This window comes from Dipodomys ordii, unplaced genomic scaffold (genome assembly GCF_000151885.1).
Source record: "Dipodomys ordii isolate 6190 unplaced genomic scaffold, Dord_2.0 Scaffold63, whole genome shotgun sequence".
In the NCBI taxonomy this organism is placed as follows: domain Eukaryota; kingdom Metazoa; phylum Chordata; class Mammalia; order Rodentia; family Heteromyidae; genus Dipodomys; species Dipodomys ordii.
In genome coordinates, this window is record NW_012267279.1 from 1,708,231 (window position 1) to 1,727,116 (window position 18,886).

At 42.2% G+C, this 18,886-nt stretch overlaps 2 protein-coding genes across 4 annotated transcripts in view; one reads left to right on the forward strand and one right to left on the reverse strand.

Moving 5' to 3' along the window:
• On the forward strand, positions 1 to 10,776 carry Ahsa2 (AHA1, activator of heat shock 90kDa protein ATPase homolog 2 (yeast)). 3 transcript variants are annotated; one of them, XM_013022493.1, is made up of 8 exons: positions 1 to 193; positions 4,067 to 4,152; positions 5,874 to 5,988; positions 6,955 to 7,043; positions 7,995 to 8,111; positions 8,760 to 8,861; positions 9,789 to 9,840; positions 9,947 to 10,776. In XM_013022493.1, exons 3-8 carry the CDS (start codon positions 5,922 to 5,924, stop codon positions 10,117 to 10,119), a joined length of 600 nt encoding a protein of 199 aa, XP_012877947.1. In that variant the 5' UTR covers positions 1 to 193; positions 4,067 to 4,152; positions 5,874 to 5,921; the 3' UTR covers positions 10,120 to 10,776. The 3 variants fall into 3 exon arrangements, with proteins under 3 accessions (XP_012877947.1, XP_012877948.1, XP_012877946.1); XM_013022494.1 differs by having other exon boundaries at positions 1 to 145; XM_013022492.1 differs by lacking the exons at positions 1 to 193; positions 5,874 to 5,988.
• Positions 10,702 to 18,886, reverse strand: part of Usp34 (ubiquitin specific peptidase 34) — a 190,561-nt gene continuing 182,376 nt past the window's right edge. Inside the window, exons 72-76 of the mRNA XM_013022457.1 lie at positions 16,987 to 17,066; positions 14,254 to 14,394; positions 14,029 to 14,172; positions 12,154 to 12,313; positions 10,702 to 11,942 (exon numbers count right to left, since the gene is read on the reverse strand). Of these exons, the coding sequence (XP_012877911.1) occupies positions 11,335 to 11,942; positions 12,154 to 12,313; positions 14,029 to 14,172; positions 14,254 to 14,394; positions 16,987 to 17,066 (1,133 nt within the window). The 3' untranslated portion in view covers positions 10,702 to 11,334. The remainder of the gene's footprint in view (positions 11,943 to 12,153; positions 12,314 to 14,028; positions 14,173 to 14,253; positions 14,395 to 16,986; positions 17,067 to 18,886) is intronic.

The following is an 18,886-nucleotide window of genomic DNA, read 5'->3' on the forward strand; positions in this document are numbered from 1 at the left end:
AGGACAGAGCGAGATGCCACCAGCTGGTCCAAGGGGAAGCTCCGAGAGCTGCTCGTGGGCATCGTGGTGGAGAATGAGGCCGGCAGGTGTGAGATTGGCGAGCTGAAGCAGGTGGAAGGCGAGGCATCTTGTAGCAGCCGCAAAGGAAAGCTGATTTTCTTCTATGAGTGGAACATTAAGCTGGGCTGGAAAGGTAACTGGGGACTCAGGGTACAGGCAGGGCTGTGAGAAGTCAATCCATTCAGTTGGTGTTAGTGGTTCTTGACAAGCGCTTGGAGCGGCTTAGTTTCAGAAGCTGAAGCTGTGCTTTCTCCCAGCACTCAAGCTCCACGGAGGTCAGCGCTCAGCTGGACCTTTTTCCATCACTACCTGTGGACTAGGGCAACCTGGAGCTGAAGCCTGGAGCTCTCTCTGTGCAGCTGTTAGCTACCTGAGCGCAGCCATCTCTCCGACCTGTACCTCATTGCTTCCTACTTCATTTTGCCTAAAGCACTCATACTTGGTATACCATTTATGATTTCCTAACGATTTTTCCCCCTACCTCCATCGTCATCAGGGCTGGAATGAAAGAACAAGTACATACTTCAGTGATGATTCCGTATATGCACCGTTTTGCAACTGTCATGCAGTCGATTTTAGGACATTTTATTACCCCAGAAAGAAGCCCTGTACTATTAGCAGTCACTTCCATTTTTCTCTTTCCCCAAATCCCTAGCAGCTATTCTTCATCTTTTTGTCTCTTTGGATTTGCCTCTGGGCATTTCATATAAATGAAATCCTGTATTATCTGGTGTTTGGTGTCCGTCACTTCATTTTTCAAAGCATTTATGTAGCATATATATTACTTTATTTTGTAGCTGATTGATATTGTATGGATATAACACATTTTGTCTATTAATCCATCCATTGATGGACATTTCAGTTGTTAATAGTGTGGGGTCTTTTTTAATAGTATGGGGTCTTTTGCTAAATTCTGTAATGATACAATTTATGTTCAGTAAGTATTGTTAAATAACCAAGGGGCTAGTGACATGGGAAAAGAGAAGGAAGAAAAAGAGATCTGGTTGTGGAGGACTGTGCACTGTTAAAATTTGAGACTTAAGTTGGGCACTGGTGGTTCACGCCTGTAATCCTACCTACTCAGAAGGCTGAGACCAGCGGATCGTGGTTTGAAGCCAACCAGGCAGGGGTCTATGAGACTGTCATCTGCAGTTAATCACCAGAAAACCAGAAGTGACCCTGTGGTTCAAAGTAGTAAAGTATTACCCTCGAGCAAAAAGGGCTCAGGGACAGTGCCTAGGCCCCAAGTTCAAGCCCCATAACCCCCCCCCACATGCGCGCATGCGCGTGCACACACACACACACACACACACACACACACACACACACAGAGACACACACACACAAATATTGGGATATCCCTGGAGTTTTTCTGGAGAGTTTGTCTTAGAAACTCAGTGAGCTAGCCGGGCGCTGGTGGCTCACGCCTGTAATCCTAGCTACTCAAGAGGCTGAGGATCGCGGTTCAAAGCCAGCCCGGGCAGGAGAGACCGTGAGACTCCTATCTCCAATAAACCACCAGAAAACCGGACGTGGCGCTGTAGCTCAAGTGGTAGAGCGCTCGCCTTGAGCTGAAGAGCTGAGGGACAGCGCCCAGGCCCAGAGTTCAAGTCCCACGACTGACAAAAAAAAAAAAAGAAACTCAGTGAGCTGGCCTTTGCCTCTGCTCCTGACTGTCTTGGTGTCAGGAGCCAGGCCAGAGTCCAGGAAACTATTCAGCAAGCATCAAAAACAGTCCCACAATGCTAGGCATCATGGCATAGGCCTATAATGCCTGTAATCCCAGCTGAGGAAGGAGGATTGTAAATTCAAGAGCAGCGTGGATTACAAAGCAAGATCCAGTCTCAGGAAAAAAAATCCCACCCATTTCTAGGGTCTCCCAGCTGAGAGTTTGTCCTCAGTTACTCCCCTGGTAGCTACTGCTGGCTGGATTATATCAGGTCTGGCTTTACTCTCCCCAGGACAGGGCTCCAGGAACTTCATGGACAGTGTCTCTTCATCTCCCTTGGCTTAAAACAAACAGGTCCTTTCTGGGATGAAGAAATAGATTTCCAGACCAGAAGGGGAAGCAGGCACTGATAACTGCTGTGGCAGCAGCTTTGGGGACACCATTAAACAACTGGAAATATTTTTCTGAAGTGGCTGTCATGGAACTGGACCAGCTATTTGGTATTCTCAGTGTCCCTGAAGTTGCCAAGAACTTGAGGTCCAACAAACCCAGGCAGTGATAGAGACCAGACTGCATGAAGTTGTGGAAGCCGTGGCTGCCTAGGGCAGGGCTGAGAAGTGAAGACAGCAGGCAGGGTCCTGTCCTGAGGACTGTCCCCCTGTGCACTTGCACCTCTTCCCGCCCTGCATATGTCATACCCCCCTGGTTTGTAGGCATGTTAGGTCATAACTGAAGATGCGGTCTTCTTGCTCCATTTTCATTTTAACATTTCATCTGCTGTACCCACATGCTTCAGAAAAATCTTGTTGTTTGCATTCTGGGCCATAAACTCTGAGTGCAGGGAGAGCTCTCATCCCAGCAAGTTGAGAGGTGCTAACAAGTTTTGCTAGTGTTTGTTGACTAAGGACCTACTTTAAAGGGGGTGGGAGGATCCACACTAAGGCTGAAGGTGAAGAGAAGCCCAAGCACCCATTTGTTCTCTGGAAGCTAGTCAGCCCTGTACTTTCCTGTACTCAGGTCTCACTTAGGGTCTCTAGTCATTCCAGTGAAGATGAATGTGTAATTTAAAGGTGCGTGGTAATTTAAAACAACAATTTCCTTCCACACCCTAGAGGAGCTTGCTTTCAAAGACTGTGATAAATCCTGAGGGTGTGTGTGTGTGTTGCATTTATTTTTCAGGAGAAAAAAAGGCAGTTGAGGCTGGGAAGGTGGCTCAGTGGTAAAGTGCTTGCCTTGTATGCCTGAGGCCCTGGGTTTGATTCCTCAGCACCACATAAACAAAAAGAAAAAAAAAGCCGGAAGTGGCGCTGTGGCTCAAGTGGTAGAGCGCTAGCCTTGAGCTGAAGAGCTGAGGGACAGAGCCCAGGCCCAGAGTTCAGGCCCCATGACCGGACCCCCCCGAAAAAAAGGCAGTGGAAATCCATCCTCAGAAAAGAAAATTTCTCTGCTAGGCATAGGAGCTCACCCTGTAATTCTAACTACTCAGGAGGCTCAGACCTGGGAGAATCAGCTGGGGCAGAAAAGCCCTTGAGATGCTGTTTTCACTTAACTACCAAAATGCCATACTGGGAATGTGGTTTGAGTGGAAGAGCATCAGCTGTGAGTAAGAAAGCTCATTGAGAACACAAAACCCAGAGTTCATACACATACATCCCATTTCTGATGGTCATGTGGAATATACTCCTTGGCCTTTAGAGGGCAGGAGTCGTAGCCTGCTGTTTCTCTTTGAACCTTTTCTACCTGTTTTGTGGCAGTAAAATGCCCCTAGATGGTGTCCAAATGTGTCTGGTTTCTGAATCATATTCTGGTTGCTTGGCCCTGCCACTCAAACCCCGTACTCAATATGCTGAATGTTTTTCCAGATAAGTATAATAAAGGAGTGACGTGCTATTAGAACAACAGCAGAAGTCCTAGGCACAGGCTGAAGGCAAGCCATGAGGGCTTGTCCTGACCCCTCCTGTTCCGGAGGTGCACACTCTAGTCCTGGAAGCAATACAACTGCATGGAGTCTACATGAACCTCCCTAAGCCATAGCCTCCCCTGTGCTTTCCATGATGAGGATTCATCGTCCCTTCTGTCCTCCCATCCCTTCTATGAGTTGTCCCCTTTACATGCCTTTCTTCTTGGTTTGACCTGGCAAACAGCACTGGGGGACAAGATGAGAAACATGGGTTATAGACCAACTTCCCCTAGGGCTCTGTCTGGCTGCTCTTGCCTGACCTGTCTTGGCCAATCCCCTTGGATATGGCCACTGCTCTGGGAGGGAGGTTAAATCCTGTGTGCACTATTCAGGGCATAATACCATTTTTTTTTTAATTGAACCCATTTTCACTTTAGGTACAACCAAAGAATCTAGTGCAAAGCACAAGGGATTGATTGAAATACCCAACCTTTCTGAAGAAAATGAAGTAGATGACACTGAGGTATTTGACGGAGTTTCTTTTTTTCTAATCAAGCTTCTGTGACAGATATTGGGTGTTTCTAAACTGTGCAATTCTGGTGTGGTAGCTATAAATTGTGGAGGGTTATTTGACAGGAAGGATCACTTTACTGTGAGGACAGCATGGTGTGTGGCTCCCCAGTGATGTGGGAAAAGGAGGAAGCCTTGGGCCAGAGTTGTCACCTGGGCAGGTGACTACACCCTCCATAGCTACCTCATTTGTAAAGTGAGGTCAGTTCGTTCTTCGTGGGGGTCAGCAGGTTAAAGGTGACCAGGTATGTGCTATTCAGTGCTCAGGCTGCTTGCAGGCCTTGCCAACTATGATTTTGTTTCTCTTCCCGTTTCCCCTTTAATGGTGACATTTCTCAGCTTTGATATGTCTCATAGTAAATGTTGCTGTTTTCTGGCTCTTTTCAGCCTCCTGGGAGATGGAACTGGTGTAATTCTTATGCCTGGCTTGCCTTTTCATGTAGAAAGCTTTGTTTGGGGGTGAGACCATTTGTACAGCTGTATTTTCCAGATCAAGGTGGTCTTTTGTGCATATATTTAACACAAAGGCTTCAAGATATAAGAACTTAATAATAAGCAGTAGGTCTTGGGATTCACCTTTAAGTGAAGGTTATGCTGTAATGGTGGATCTATCTTACACCTTCAGACTTGTGGTTGCTACACTCAAGGACTGTGATTTCACTTTGCTAAATTCAGATCATCTGCTGAGAAACTTATGAACAGCATATTAGCCTAGTCTTTTAGAGTTTCCCCTCAGCTTTCTGGAACAGACTAGATGCAAATGAGATTTGAGTCAGGCTCAGCTCAATTAAATCACTGGGCCCCAGCAAATCTTCATTCTGACAATATCAGAATACTTGATTCTTCCTCTCCCTCTGGCTCCTCCTTACTCTGTTCTTCTCTGGCCTTTCCCTTACTGAATTTTTAATTCTTGTGCCTACGAGGGACTCCAGGCTATAAAGGAATTTGATTTTCATAATTATGGTGGCTTTGGGGTTTTAGAGTAGTGCTGTTCAGTATAAATATTTACAAGACTCATATTTGATCCAGATTTTTTTGGGGGGCATCAGTCATGGGGCTTGAACTCTGGGCCTGGGCACTGTCCTCAGCTCTTCAGCTGGGCAAAAAAGTCCATGAGACTCTTATCTCCAATAAATAACTTAGTAAAAGCTGGAAGTGGCACTGTGGCTTAAGTGGTTGAGTGCTAGCCTTGAGCAAAAGAAGCTCAGGGACAATGCCTAGGCCCTTAGTTCAAGTCTCAGGACCCGCAAAGAAGAAAAAAAGAAAAAATGAACCCTTATGCTAGCTGCTGATGGCTTATACCTGTAATCCTGGCTACTCAGGAGGCTGAGATACAAGGATTGTGGTTCAAAGCCAGATCAAGCAGGAAAGTTCGTGAGACTCTTATCTCCAAGTAACCACCAGAAAATGAGAAGCGGAGCTGTAGCTCAAAGTGATAGAACATTAATATTGAGCAAAAGGGACAGTGCCCAGGACCTGAGTTCAGCCCCATAATTTCCAAAAAGAATTTTTCTACTCTTGCATCCTTTACAAGCACATTATGAAGAAACCTGTACATGTCCAATGCCATCTCCTCCCCTCTGCCATTTTCACATATCTCTATCCACAGGACCTAGTGTTGTAAGAGTACATGAAACCAGATTTTTCTTAGGTTTTTATTTTTCTGATTTGTAGGTGAACGTGAGTAAAAAGAAAGGAGATGGGGATTTACTGAAGGATCTTATGAAAACTGCAGGCACCGCCAAGGTCAGGGAGGCCCTGGGAGAGTACCTGAAGGCACTTAAGACGGGTAAAGAAGGCGTCCTTGTGAATAAGAGGGTCCTCTTTCTGTTTACCCAAGTTATGCTTTGCACTGTGGTCTGGATTCACAGGTCTTTATACGGTAGAATAAATTGTAGTCTGGATGTCTAGAGCTAGTCATGTGATTAGTGATCTTCAGTATGTGTACAACATGAACTATTTTGCTCTCAGGATGCTAAGTAGTTTTCTGGAATGAAATTATTCAGTTGTTTGTGTAATTACTTGTTTAATGTCTGTCTTTTCTGCTAGACTATAATCTCCATGAGAACATGGAAGTTGTCTGTCTTATTCACTGCTGTATCTCCAGCATCTAGCACAATGCCTGGCACATAGTAGGTGCTTAATAAGTCTTTGTTGAATGAATGTATGAAAGTGACTGCAGGTATTACAGGTGTAGTTGAGATATACATCTAGATGATTCCGATACTGCATGGAAGCAAGGTTATTAGAGAATTAGAGAAGCTACCGGACAGGCACTATGTCTAGCAGGGCCCTTTCTGTGCACCTCATCCTTGTACCCTCTTGCTGAGTGTCTGGGTGCTGGTATAGAGTTTTGGGATTGCCACTCTTCCCACAGTATGAGGCCACATGGTATGGATGGCATACAAAGACTAAGATTCTTTGTGAGGTGTGGGGAAGCAGTAAGAGAGGGCCACAATGCTATTAGTTAATCATACAACATTGTTACTTGGAACTTTTGTAAACTACACTTTTCTTTTTTTTTTTAGTTGCATGATAGAAAGTGTAAGGTATTTGAAAAAAGAATAAAAGGCCTTTGTTACTGTGGAACATGGAATGATTTTGAAGTCCTCTAAATGCTAATAGAAATTCTTTAAGAATTTTTATTAAATGCCAGTTCTTTATTTTCTCATGTGATTTTGTTTTCTACTTTATCCTCTGTGTTTCAGAGGAAATTGTTTTATTGTTTTAATAAAACCATTTTTTGCCTTTATAGAATTTACAACAGGAATGATTTTACCAACAAAAGCTGTGGCAAGTCAGGAACTGACAGTTAAAAGGAAACTGAGTGAGAACACCTTGCAGGTATGAGTTTTGGTGGCCAAAATAAGTCAGAGCTCTACACAACCTTTCGATGAGCAACTGAAGGATAGTGAGGAAGGGTGTTAATCTGCACTTCCATCTTCTGTGAGCCTTTGAAATTTTCCATTTGGTTATAGAAATCATGAGACATATTCTTTTGTATGTTGCTGGGAGTAAACCCAGGGCCTTGTGCATGTTAGCCCTACCACTGAGCTGTATGCCCAGCCTTAGACTTCCATTCTTTTTTTTTGGTTGGTCATGAGGCCTGAACTCTGGGCCTGGGTGTTGTCCCTCAGCTCTTCAGCTCAAGGCTAGTGCTCTATCACTTGAGCCACAGTGCCACTTCGGCTTTTTTCTTTTTGTGGTGCTGAGGAATTGAACCCAGGGCCTCAGGCATGCAAGGCAAGCGCTCTACCACTGAGCCACCTTCCCAGCCCCAAGACTTCCATTCTTGATAGAAGGGAATGTATAAACAGGTCTTTTTTTTTTCCGGGTACTACATTTAACTCAAAACTGTCTTAAAGGCTGTGTGTTTGGTAGGTAGGAATACAAATGAAATAACTTTCTCTCCTATCTTTGGGGAGATTTTAGATCTTATTATTGGGACTGAGGAACATGGGTGTGTCTGTGTGTGTAACGATAGCCTTCAGCAGGCATCTTCCATCATATCATCTGGCCATGTTGTTTACCGTGTCCAAATAGGAGTAAGGGTGCTCCGTCGAGCCTGGTAATACATCAGTTAATGAGATCATAGGAACAAGAGCACTGTTGCTGAAGGATTAGAATAGCACTGTTAGAGCTAAGTGGGAAGCCTTCACTCTGTTTTCTTGGGTGTGAAATAGTGTGGAATTTGTGGCATGTTTCTCTCAAAAGCATTTTATTGAGAAGACTTGACTTCATCCTAGCATTGTTCTCTTCTGGTATGCTTACTATCCTCTGGAACCTCTTCTTGAGGTTCAGGCCTCATCTCCAGTGGCTTTGGGTGTGAGGATTCCCACTGTGGCTGTACACATGACGGAGCTGTTTGACACAACAGTAGACCAGCTATATAGCATCTTCACTGTGAAAGATGTAAGTAACTTCCTGAGCTAATGTCCTAAATTCTCACCCTGGGAACAGATGTGTCATAAAGAACGGGGTGGATTTTGTTCTTTTTTTTTGTTGGCCATGGGGCTTGAACTCAGGGTTTGGGTACTATCGCTGAGCTTTTTCACCTAAGGCTAGTGCTCTACCACTTCAGCCACAGCACTACTTCTTGGCTCTTTCTGAATAGCAATAAACTATAAAGAGAGAAGAGTTTCCAATAAAGAGAGGAGTCTCGTGGACTTGTCTAGGCTGGTTTCAAACGATGATCCTGAGATCTCAAAATCCTGAGTAGCTAGGATTATAGGCATGAGCCACTGGCACCTGGCTGTTGTCTCTTTTGGTCATATTTTATGAGAACTCTGAGATGGTAGGGATATCAACCAACAATGACTTCTGGATAATTTGAGGGGAGAGATGAGTATTGTTTTCTCCTTGAGAACAAAAAGCTACATATTAAAACAAAAGCCTGAAACTCCATGGTGTTCTATTACACATTTTATGTTTAGATTAAAAAGGTAATAGGGATGGGGATGTAGCTCAGTGGTAAAGCACATGCCTAGCATGACCAAGGCTGAATTTGAGCACACACTGTCTCTCTCTCTCTGATGAAATGTCTTCATTTTGCTTGGATAGCTGGTGCAGAAATTTTCCAAATCTCCTGCTATATTGGAAGCTGAAAAGGGAGGGAGATTCCAAATGTTTGATGGGAATATCACTGGTGAATACATAGAATTGGTAAGTATCACAGGACAGGGTTAAAGTATAAACATGTAACTAACTCTTCTTTTGGTTAATAAAGTTTTTGTCAATGCTATTTTGAGTTCATAGATCAAAAAATACATGAAAGTTGTAGAACAAATTAAAAACGTTACACTGATAGGCTGGGAATGTGGCTCAGTGGTAGAGCGCTTGCCTTGCATGCTTGAGGCCCTGGGTTCGATTCCTCAGCACTGCATAAGCAAAAAAGAAAAAAGCCGGAAGTGGCTCTGTGACTCAAGTGGTAGAGCACTAGCTTTGAGCTGAAGAGCTGAGGGACAGAGCCCAGGCCCAGAGTTCAGGCCCCACGACTGGACCCTAAAAAACAAACAAAATGTTACACTGATAAAGTCTAAGTTTTATAGAAATTGTGCAAATGTGTAGTATTTGAAGATGGGTCTTGCCAGATACTGGTGGCTCACACCTGTAATCCTAGCTGTTCAGGAGGCTGAGATCTGAAGATTGAAGTTCAAAGGCAACCTAGGCAGAAAAGTACATGAGACTCCTCATCTCTAATTAACCACCAAAAAAGATGAAAGTGGAGCTGTGGCTCAAGTGGTAGAGTGTTAGCCTTAAGCAAAAAAAAAGCTCATGGACAGTGCCCAGACCCTGAGCTCAAGCCCCCAGCAGGACCAGCACAGAGGACAGATAGAAGGAAGAAAAGGAAGGAAGGAAAGAAATTCCAGGTTTAGCCTATCAAAATGTCCTGTTTCTGCTACCTAAATTATTCAAAGTGTTAATTCCTCCCCTTGACACTGGCTTTCTGTTGTTGGTATTCTGTCCTTGGTATTAATGTTGTGAATATTTGGCAGTAAAGACTAGGCTGTTCAAAGGATTCATTTCTTCTGTGTTTTCTGTGGGAAGTTTCATACTATGTTTTCAATGGAATTTCCCCTTTGCTTTCAGTTAACAAATAGAAAGATCATCATGAAATGGAGATGTAGGAACTGGCCAGAAGGTATGTGATGTGACCTTCGTGTATAGAGGACCAGTAAACATAGAAGCTGGTATGGGTAAGTCTTCATTTTCCTAATGTAATAATAAAGCTCCTGTTTTTCTTCTAGAACACTATGCAACTGTTGCACTGAGTTTTGTGCCTACTCTAGGGCGGACGGAATTACAATTGGACTGTAAAGGAGTTCCTGTCTGTAAGGAAGAAAACATGCGATCCTGTTGGCAGAAGCAGCACTTTGAAGAAATAAAAGGTTTACTACAGCCGACCACCCTAAGTGGTTGAATTAGGTTTTATAACGGCATTGCTTTTTATAAGCTGTCATGTTTACCTCTTCCTTAAAAAACAAATCGCTGTAATTTATTTTATATTGGATGGAATCCATGAACCTATAATTAGACTCTGCATTGAATTAAACGTAGTAAAATCATGAAATTAGGTATTAATCTCCCCTTCCTCCATAGATGTTCCTCTGAAAGTAGATCAAGTCTGTGTGTTCAGATAGTTGATGTGTCCCAAGCTAAAGCTTGTCCTAGTAAGCTTACTTTCAGCTGTACTTTTAAGTCTGAAGAAGACAAAAAAGAAATGGCATGTATTCTATTACTTTAGGGTTTTTAAGATGTAGCTCATAGGTATGTAGGTCTATTTGTGGCATGTTTCACTCGAAAAGATGTTAAAGTGAGGCTAGCTGGCTGTATTCTTATACTCCTCTGGTCCACTTTGGGATGGAGTGGATTGAGATGGGGTAAGTTGCTTTTTTGGACTACCACTAATTCTTGTACTGAACTAGACAACTGCTTATTCCCCTTCTTCAGTTAACTCATTACTTTAATCTGAGAAGACTGAAGCAACGTATGTAAACAAATGAAAAGTCATCACAATCAATTTAATTAAGTGCACAGAATAGCAGTCATGTCAATAAAAATAAAACAATTATTTTTACATCAAGTGTGCTTTATTTCCTCCACAGGTATTCTGTTAAATAAAGCACCATTTATATACTGCCAGGCCACAGCTAAAGAGGATTCTTTACAGAATCAAATTTCTTGTGGTTGTTCCGTATACAAGTAAACTTAATTTTGATAATAAGAACCACAGCGATTGGAGGCAATCTGCCTCTATTATAAGGTACAAAACTGGCACAGAGGACACCATATTATACACAGTAAAAATGCTGTAAGTTTAAATTACATTTTACAGGGCTAGGGAACCCTGTTTCTCCCAGACAGCCATATTAAACAAAAGCCACTACAGTGAACTCTTAATTACATAAAACATATTCATTATCTGATTGCCCTTTAGAAAGTTACTGAAGATGCAAGTTTTGTTTTTTTTTTTTTTTCATCTGGAGTTCTGCCTGACCAAGAATTAAGCCTATAAATCTATCTTGCCATTCAAGCAGAGAGCACTGGACAAACTGAAGCACAAAAACAAATAAGCAAAACTTATACAAACAGCATCAGGAGAAGGGACTTAAAAGTAGACATGCTACATCTAATGTCAAGAAGCAGCTTGGTTTCCTTTGCCAGATATCCTTGTGACCATGTGGATTGTAGATTCAATGGTCCTACACAGGGTATCTAAAATGTCATGTTGCTGCATGTGACTAAAGTGTCCTCTGGAATGGCCACAACTGAGTGACAAAGCAGCTTCAGGGTCTGGGGAGGACAAAGCTTGACCATCACAGCTTCTCAAGTCAGCTAAGTCAGACAGAACAGCAGAGATGGAAGTAGAAGGGAACTCAGGTTCTTCTTCAGCTATGGTAGAATCCTTGGAACAGTGGAGGTCTTTAAATTCTTTACAATCTTCAAATCTACCATTGTTGGACTGTTCTTCTGTATGCTGTGACCTGATGTTTGCCATGTCTTCTGAAAACGAAGATGGAACTTCCATTCGGTATTCTTTAACAGAACTATTTTCAGGGGAAGGAAGATCTTGCTCAGTGCCTGGATCAATAATTGAAGAGTCTCTTGTCTCATTGTCTGAAGTGCTGGTTGGGGTCAGGACCTCCCTCGTCTCTGCTTTGATGTCGCTGGTGCAGCTGTCTACAGTGTGCTCCTCATCACTGCTAACACGCCTTCTTTTAACAGGAGTTGCCCCTTCATCATCTGTGAACACACACATCCAAGTGGAGACTTCTCTCAGGGCCATTTAATATACTGGAGCATAGCAATGGAGAAGCCAAATCTTAAACTATATATGTGTGTGTGTGTATATATTATAAATATATAAATGTGTGTACACACACACATATAAAGTCAGTTACACCAAATGTATTCTTTCATCTCCAACCCAAAGTAATTAATCCATAAGACTAACCTTTAGTTTTTCTTTCTTTGGCTTCTTGCTCTTGGAGTGAGTTTCTCTGTTGTAGACACATTCTACATTTGCTTAAAAGCTCTTGCAGAGTTGGGATTAGAGCTGGGTTTAATTGTTTGGGAGTGTGTACTGACAGGAGTAAAGCAAGTGCCCGTAGGTCCTACAAAAATCCAAATAGGAATAGCTCATTTTAAAGCTAACATTTTGACAAATCATTTCCGTTAAATGAACACATTTACTTTCCTTGGGGTCTGAACTAAGGGCCTTGTGCTTGTAGGCCTTGTGCTTTTGATTCACTGCATCCCTCCCATCAGCTGAGGCATGAAAGCACTTCCACTTGAAACACAACTTGGAATAAGTCTTGGATCTGTCTGCTCCAGCTGGCTTCTCAATATGATTCTCAGCTAGGATTTATAGGCATGAGCCACCAGCACTGGGCCCTGTTTTTTTTTTTTTTGGTGGGGTGGGAGGAAGTGTTGCTGTTGTCAGTCATGGGGCTTGAACTTGGAGCCTGAGAGCTGTCCCTGAGATCTTTGGCTCAAGGCTAGCCCCCTACCACTTTGAGCCACACTGCCACTCTGGTTTTCTGGTAGTTAACTGGAGATAAGAGTCTGACGGACCTTCCTGCCCTGGCTGGCTTTGAACCATGACCCTCATTCGTAGCCTCCTCAATAGCTAGGATTACAGGCAAGAGCCTCTTACTCCTGGCCACTGGTTTGTTTTTGATAGGTACTGCTAACTTTTTGTCCAACCTGGCCTATAAATTATCCTCCTATCTTTGCTTCCTAAGTAGGTAGGAATATAGGTGTGAGCCACCATAGCTGGCCTAATTCCCAAGTTTCTTTTGTTTTTCTTGTCGGTCGTGGGGCTTGAACTCTGGGCCTGGGTACTGTCCCTAGGACTACACGCATGAGCCACTGACCCCCCTGCCTAATTCCCTAGTTTCAACTGCCCTTGTAATCAGTAAATCATTTGTCTATTTGTTCTGGTTATTAAGGAGCTACAGGCAACAACAAACATCATAAGTGTTCTAAACATACAAATGAAAAAGGGGAATGATTCTTACTGGCCTTACTGCCCCTTAACATACTTAAAGCCATTATCTCAGATCTTCTAAGGTAATAGAAACTATGTGTTGTTGGACGCTGGTGTCTCATGCCTGTAAACTTTAGCTATTCAGGAGGCTGTGATTGGAGGATCAAGTGCAAAGCCAGCCCAGGCAGGAAAGTATGTGAGACTCTTATCTCCAATTAACAACCAGAAAACGGGAAGAGGCACTGTGGCTCAAAGTGCTTAAGAGCTCACGGAGCACACAGGCCCAGAGTTCAAGCCCTATGACCAACAAAACAAGAAAAAAAGAACTAGTTATATACATGCAAATCATATTAAAAACCTTTTTGAAAATTTGTTATTTTTTCATCCTACATGACTTCCAAGAAGTGAATGTAGCTCAAGTGGTAGAGTACCAGCCTTGAGCACAAAAGCCAAATCAAATTGCAAGGCCCCCGAGTTCAAGCCCCAGTACCCATACAAGAAACAAACAGCCAGGTCTGGTGGCTTATGCCTATAATGGTAGCTACTCAGGAGGCTGAGATCTGAGGATCACGACTCAAAAATCCATGAGACTCTTATCTCCAATAAATTCCCCAAAAAGCTGGAAGTGGAACTGTGGCTCAAGTGACAGTGCGATAGCCTTCAGCAAAAGATGCCAAGGGACAGCGCCCAGGCCATGAGTTCAAGCCCCTAGACCAGCAAAACAAAACCCCCAGAACGGTAAGTTTTATAGTAGTTACAGTCACAATAGTAAAATATTATAAGGGCCAAATATAGAGTTGGCTTAAGGAAACTTTAGGAGTTTCCTTGAATAGTTCTTACCCCATTTAAAGAAGCACTTGCTTTGGAAATTTCAACTCGGTTGGTAAAATCAGATTGTAGGTTTTGATACTGATTTATCAAGTTTGTAATAAGGGTACTGATCAAATTGGCACAGTTTGCTTCAGAAAACACTTGACTTTGAACCTGAAAAAGATACATTTTTAAAAGAAGACCAACATAATAAAAATGGAAATGACACATGATAGTTTCTGAAGTACCACATACCTTTAGAAGGAAATGTGTCATGAATGTGTAGACTATATTGTTGTTTAGAAAGGTTCTTTCATCCATTAGGATACATTTAATATATTCAGCGAAAACAGGATCTTCACACAAAAGCTTGATGCAGTTTTTTGACATGGCAGACTAAAATAAGGGAGAAGAAGCACTGGTGGTTGAGCCCTGAAGTAATCAGACTTAAAACATTTTGGATGTCAGGACATCCTGAAATCACTTTTTGAATAGCACTTAACAACTTAAAAAGTCTGTTCAACTTTTCTTACAATAATCACCATATATTAAATAGATAAATGCTAGGGGAAGATATGAATACCAAAAGTGAAAAAATATATTAAAAAAATACGCAGCTCTGTTATCCAGCACTGAGTTACCTAGAACTAGAAAATAACAGTAACAAAATAGGTTGAGAATAGGGATCCAATTAATAGGAAACCAAACTGTAGAGAAAATTTAGGAACTGAAATATGTTCTATGTATAGTTGTATTATTCTCTGACAATTATGATTTGGTGAATAACTACCCTGAAATGTTAAACAGCAATAGCTTTTTCTGTGTATCTCAGATATTCCTGTGTTCGAATGGTCATAGCTCTTACACAGATGTAATTCCCTGGAGTGCCTTTTCTAATTAAGACTTTTTATGGAAAATGAAAATTAAAAATAGGGTAACTTGTAACTAGTATACATATGTGTATTTATTATAGTAAGCAAAAATTTTTTCTTGTGGTACTGATACTGGGGCCTCAACTCAGGGCTAGCTGCTGTCCTTGGCTTTTTCACTCAAGGTTAGCACTCTACCACTTGAGTCACAGCTCCATTTCTGGCTTTTTGCTGGTTAACTGGAGATAAGTCTCATTGATTTTCCTGCCTCGGCTGGAATCCTTGGATCCCAGCCTCCTGAATAATTAGGATTACAGGTGTGAGCCACCAGTTCCCAGCCTGCTATATAAGCTATTGTTAAAAAAAGGAAAAAAATGTTCAACGTCACTTCAGTACTAGGAGTATGGACCAGAACCCAAGTCTTCACATCCTTATTGCTATGAAAATCTGTAGTGTATGTGTCAAGAATAGCAGCAGTAGAAAGGGAAAAGCAATGGGCTGGGAAGGTGGCTCAGTGGTAGAGCGCTTGCCTTGCATGCTTGAGGCCCTGGGTTCAATTCCTCAGCACCACATAAGCAGAAAGAAAAAAGCCGGAAGTGGCGCTGTGGCTCAAGTGGTAGTGCGCTAGCTTTGAGCTGAAGAGCTGAGGGACAGCGCCCAGGCCCAGAGTTCAGGCCCCATGACCGGACCAAAAAAAAAAGAAAGGGAAAAGCAAAGCTCCCCAATTTACTAAATAGACCACACAGTTCAAAAGTCAAACAGGAGCTGGGAATGTGGCTTAGTGGCAAAGTGCTTGCCTAACATGCATAAAGCCCTGGTTTTGATTCCTTAGTATCACTAAACAGAAAAAGCTGAAAGTGGTGCTGGGGCTCAAGTGGTAGAGCGCTCGCCTTGAGCACAAAGAGGCTCAGGGATAGAGCCCAGGCCCTGAGTTCAAACCCCAGGACTGGAAAAGAAAAATAACCAGTAACTCAGCCAAGTGAAATCAGTGGCTTTTAAAGATTCCTCCTGTAGAAAGCATTTCTTCAGGGCTGGAATTGTGGCTTAAGTGGTAGAGTATCTGCCTTACTGGCATGAGGCTCTGATTTCAAACCCTAGTACTGTCCACTCTCCGCCCCCCAACACCAAAAAAATTCTTCAGTGGATGAGATAATTATAAAAGGCCTCTGTTTGAGAAAAGGAGATAGAAAGCCACCATTACATTTAGTAAGAAGTAGATAAACTAGAATGTGGGTAAAGGTTTGTGTCCAAGAGTGGTTAACGAACTCATCTTTGTCTCTGGGGAAGAGGAACAGGCAGAAACCAATTAGTTTTAAAGGATAAGTAGGATTCTTTTAGGTCAGACCCAAGGACTAAGCCAAACCTTAAGAGTCCATCTGTTTTTCTCCTCTCTTCCCATTCTTCCTAATTCTTTCTCTACAACAGCTATCATTTATGAGCTAACTTGTAAGAAGATGACTCTGAGAAACGTGAATAGGTCGGGTAGTTTTGCCTGTTTTCATTGGGACTGTTGATCAAACAGCCTGTGCACCTTAAAAAACTACACATAGTAACTGCTAGACATTATGGAATAATAGTGCATGAAACAGCTGCAAGCAGCATATGCTTTCTTTTTTTTTTTTTTGGTTGGTCGTGGGGCCTGAACTCTGGGCCTGGGCGCTGTCCCTCAGCTCTTCAGCTCAAGGCGAGCACTCTACCACTTGAGCCACAGCGCCACTTTCGGCTTTTTTCTTTTTATGTAGTGCTGAGGAATCGAATCCAGAGCCTCATACATGCAAGACAAGCGCTCTACCGCTGAGCCAGCCCGCAGCATATGCTTTCTTTCCCTAGAATCTGTCTGGGAACTTTCTCCCAAAACTGTTGATACTAAATTATGTATCAGAAATTCAACTATAAACAACGTTTTGAAATATCTTCTGTGATACATATACATCTTAAGTAAAAGAACCCCTTTAATCGAAGAGATGAAAAGCCCAAGGTTTGGTACCTAATATTTCCATTAATTCTAAAATATATTCCATTTCTAGTAAGCCTGTTTTCAAACCACTGTCCCTAAAATTCTTGACTCACTTGGTCATATGAGATAAAGACCAAATCATTTAAAATTAATTTATTTTACCTGAGTCTGGCATAGCTCAGTCCAAAGTTTGGGAGCCAGTGCAAGATGAAGTGGCAAGCCTTCATAGGCAACTAGGACACCTAATATTTGAAAAGAAATCAGGAGAGGTTATAATTATAAATTACATTATTAAGGTTCTAAACTTGGTACATTATCATAGCTGCTTCTGCTTGTAACTATGCGGTCTATATTTTTAGATAGAATTCCAGTGATTTAACCAGTGAAATTTAAAATGCAGTACTCTATATTGTTCTTTACTCCTTTAAAAACATTGTTTCTCCAAAGACAGAAGGGGATTAATCACAGGACTTACATGTATTAGGGAAGCGCTCTACCATTGAGCTGCATCCCTAACCCTGGAATCTCTATTTGATTTAATCTCATTTTCTGCTTTCCAGTTATCAAATATGCTAATGTTCCTCTTTCACCCTCATATCTCAATAAACTTCCTATCTTCCACATCTCTCCACCCCTGTTTAATCATGAAAGACGAATACAATCTATCCTCCAATTAAAACTAAAAAGTATAGGTAAATCAAGAGTTTAAAAACTTTGTCATATGATGTCTGCTTCAGATATTTATTTCCCAGGTTGTGGAGAAGCAGCATAGGCAATACTAAATGAATGTGGTTATCCTTAAGTAAAACTGTATATAAACATTGAAATTTGAATCTTGTACAGTTTCCCAAAATATTATTCAGGTTTTTTTTTAACTATTTAAAAACATGAAGCCTACTCTTAGTAAGTATACAAGAACACACAGCAGGTAGGTTAGACCTAGGATTTGATAAAGTATTAACATGGCAAATGAGATTCTGTGGATCCTTTTTTGGGATAGGTCCATGTATTTTTCTGTTAAAACTGTTCCCTTTGTAAAGATGCAAGGAAAATTTCAACTTTACCCTAACCTAATCTGGTTGGGGCTGGAAACTTACTCACCATAACATTATAATATAAGTAAGTTTGATATGGTATCAAACCAAGACTACAGGGAAAATTTTCTTGCTCCATATTCCTGTATTATAATATTCCATAAAAACAAGAGAAGTGATTGGCAAACTATACAGAGCTTTTGGTCCAAGACTACCCCCATTATCTATTTTTCAGTGACCCACTGAGCCAAGAACAGCATAACTTTTTTTTTTGAGTCCGGTCGTGGGGCCTGAACTCAGACTCGGCGTGGGCGCTGTCCCTCAGCTCTTCAGCTCACTTGAGCCACAGCTCCACTTCTGGCTTTTTTTTTTTTTGTTTATGTGGTACTGAGGAATCGAACCCAGGGCCTCATGCATGCAAGGCAAGCACTCTACCACTGAGCCACCTTCCCAGCCCTACAGCATAACTTTTTAATGACTAAAAAGACAACAACCAAACTCAACCTAGCAGGGCACCAGTGGCTCACACCGGTAATCCTATTTATTCACAGAAGGCTTAGATCTGAAGATTGAGTTTGAAGCCAGCTCAGGCAGAAAAAAATCTGTGAGATCCTTATTCAAATTAACCAGAAAAATTCAGACTGGAGGTGTGGCCCAAATGGCAGAGTGCCAACAGTGGGTGTGAAAACGGAGAGGCCATGAGTTCAAACATCTGTATTGGAATGTATGAACATACCAAAAAAAAAAAAAAAAAAAAAGCCAAAAGCTGGACGCCGATGGCTCATGCCTACTACTAACTACTCAGGAGGCCAAGATCTGAAGATCGTGGTTCAAAGCCAGCTGGACAAAAAACTCTGTGAGAGGGGCTGGGAAGGTGGCTAGTGGTAGAGCGCTTGCCTTGCATGCTTGAGGCCCTGGGTTCGATTCCTCAGCACCATATAAGCAAAAAGAAAAAAGCCGGAAGTGGCGCTGTGGCTCAAGTGGTAGAGCGCTAGCCTTGAGCTGAAGAGCTGAGGGACAGCGCCCAG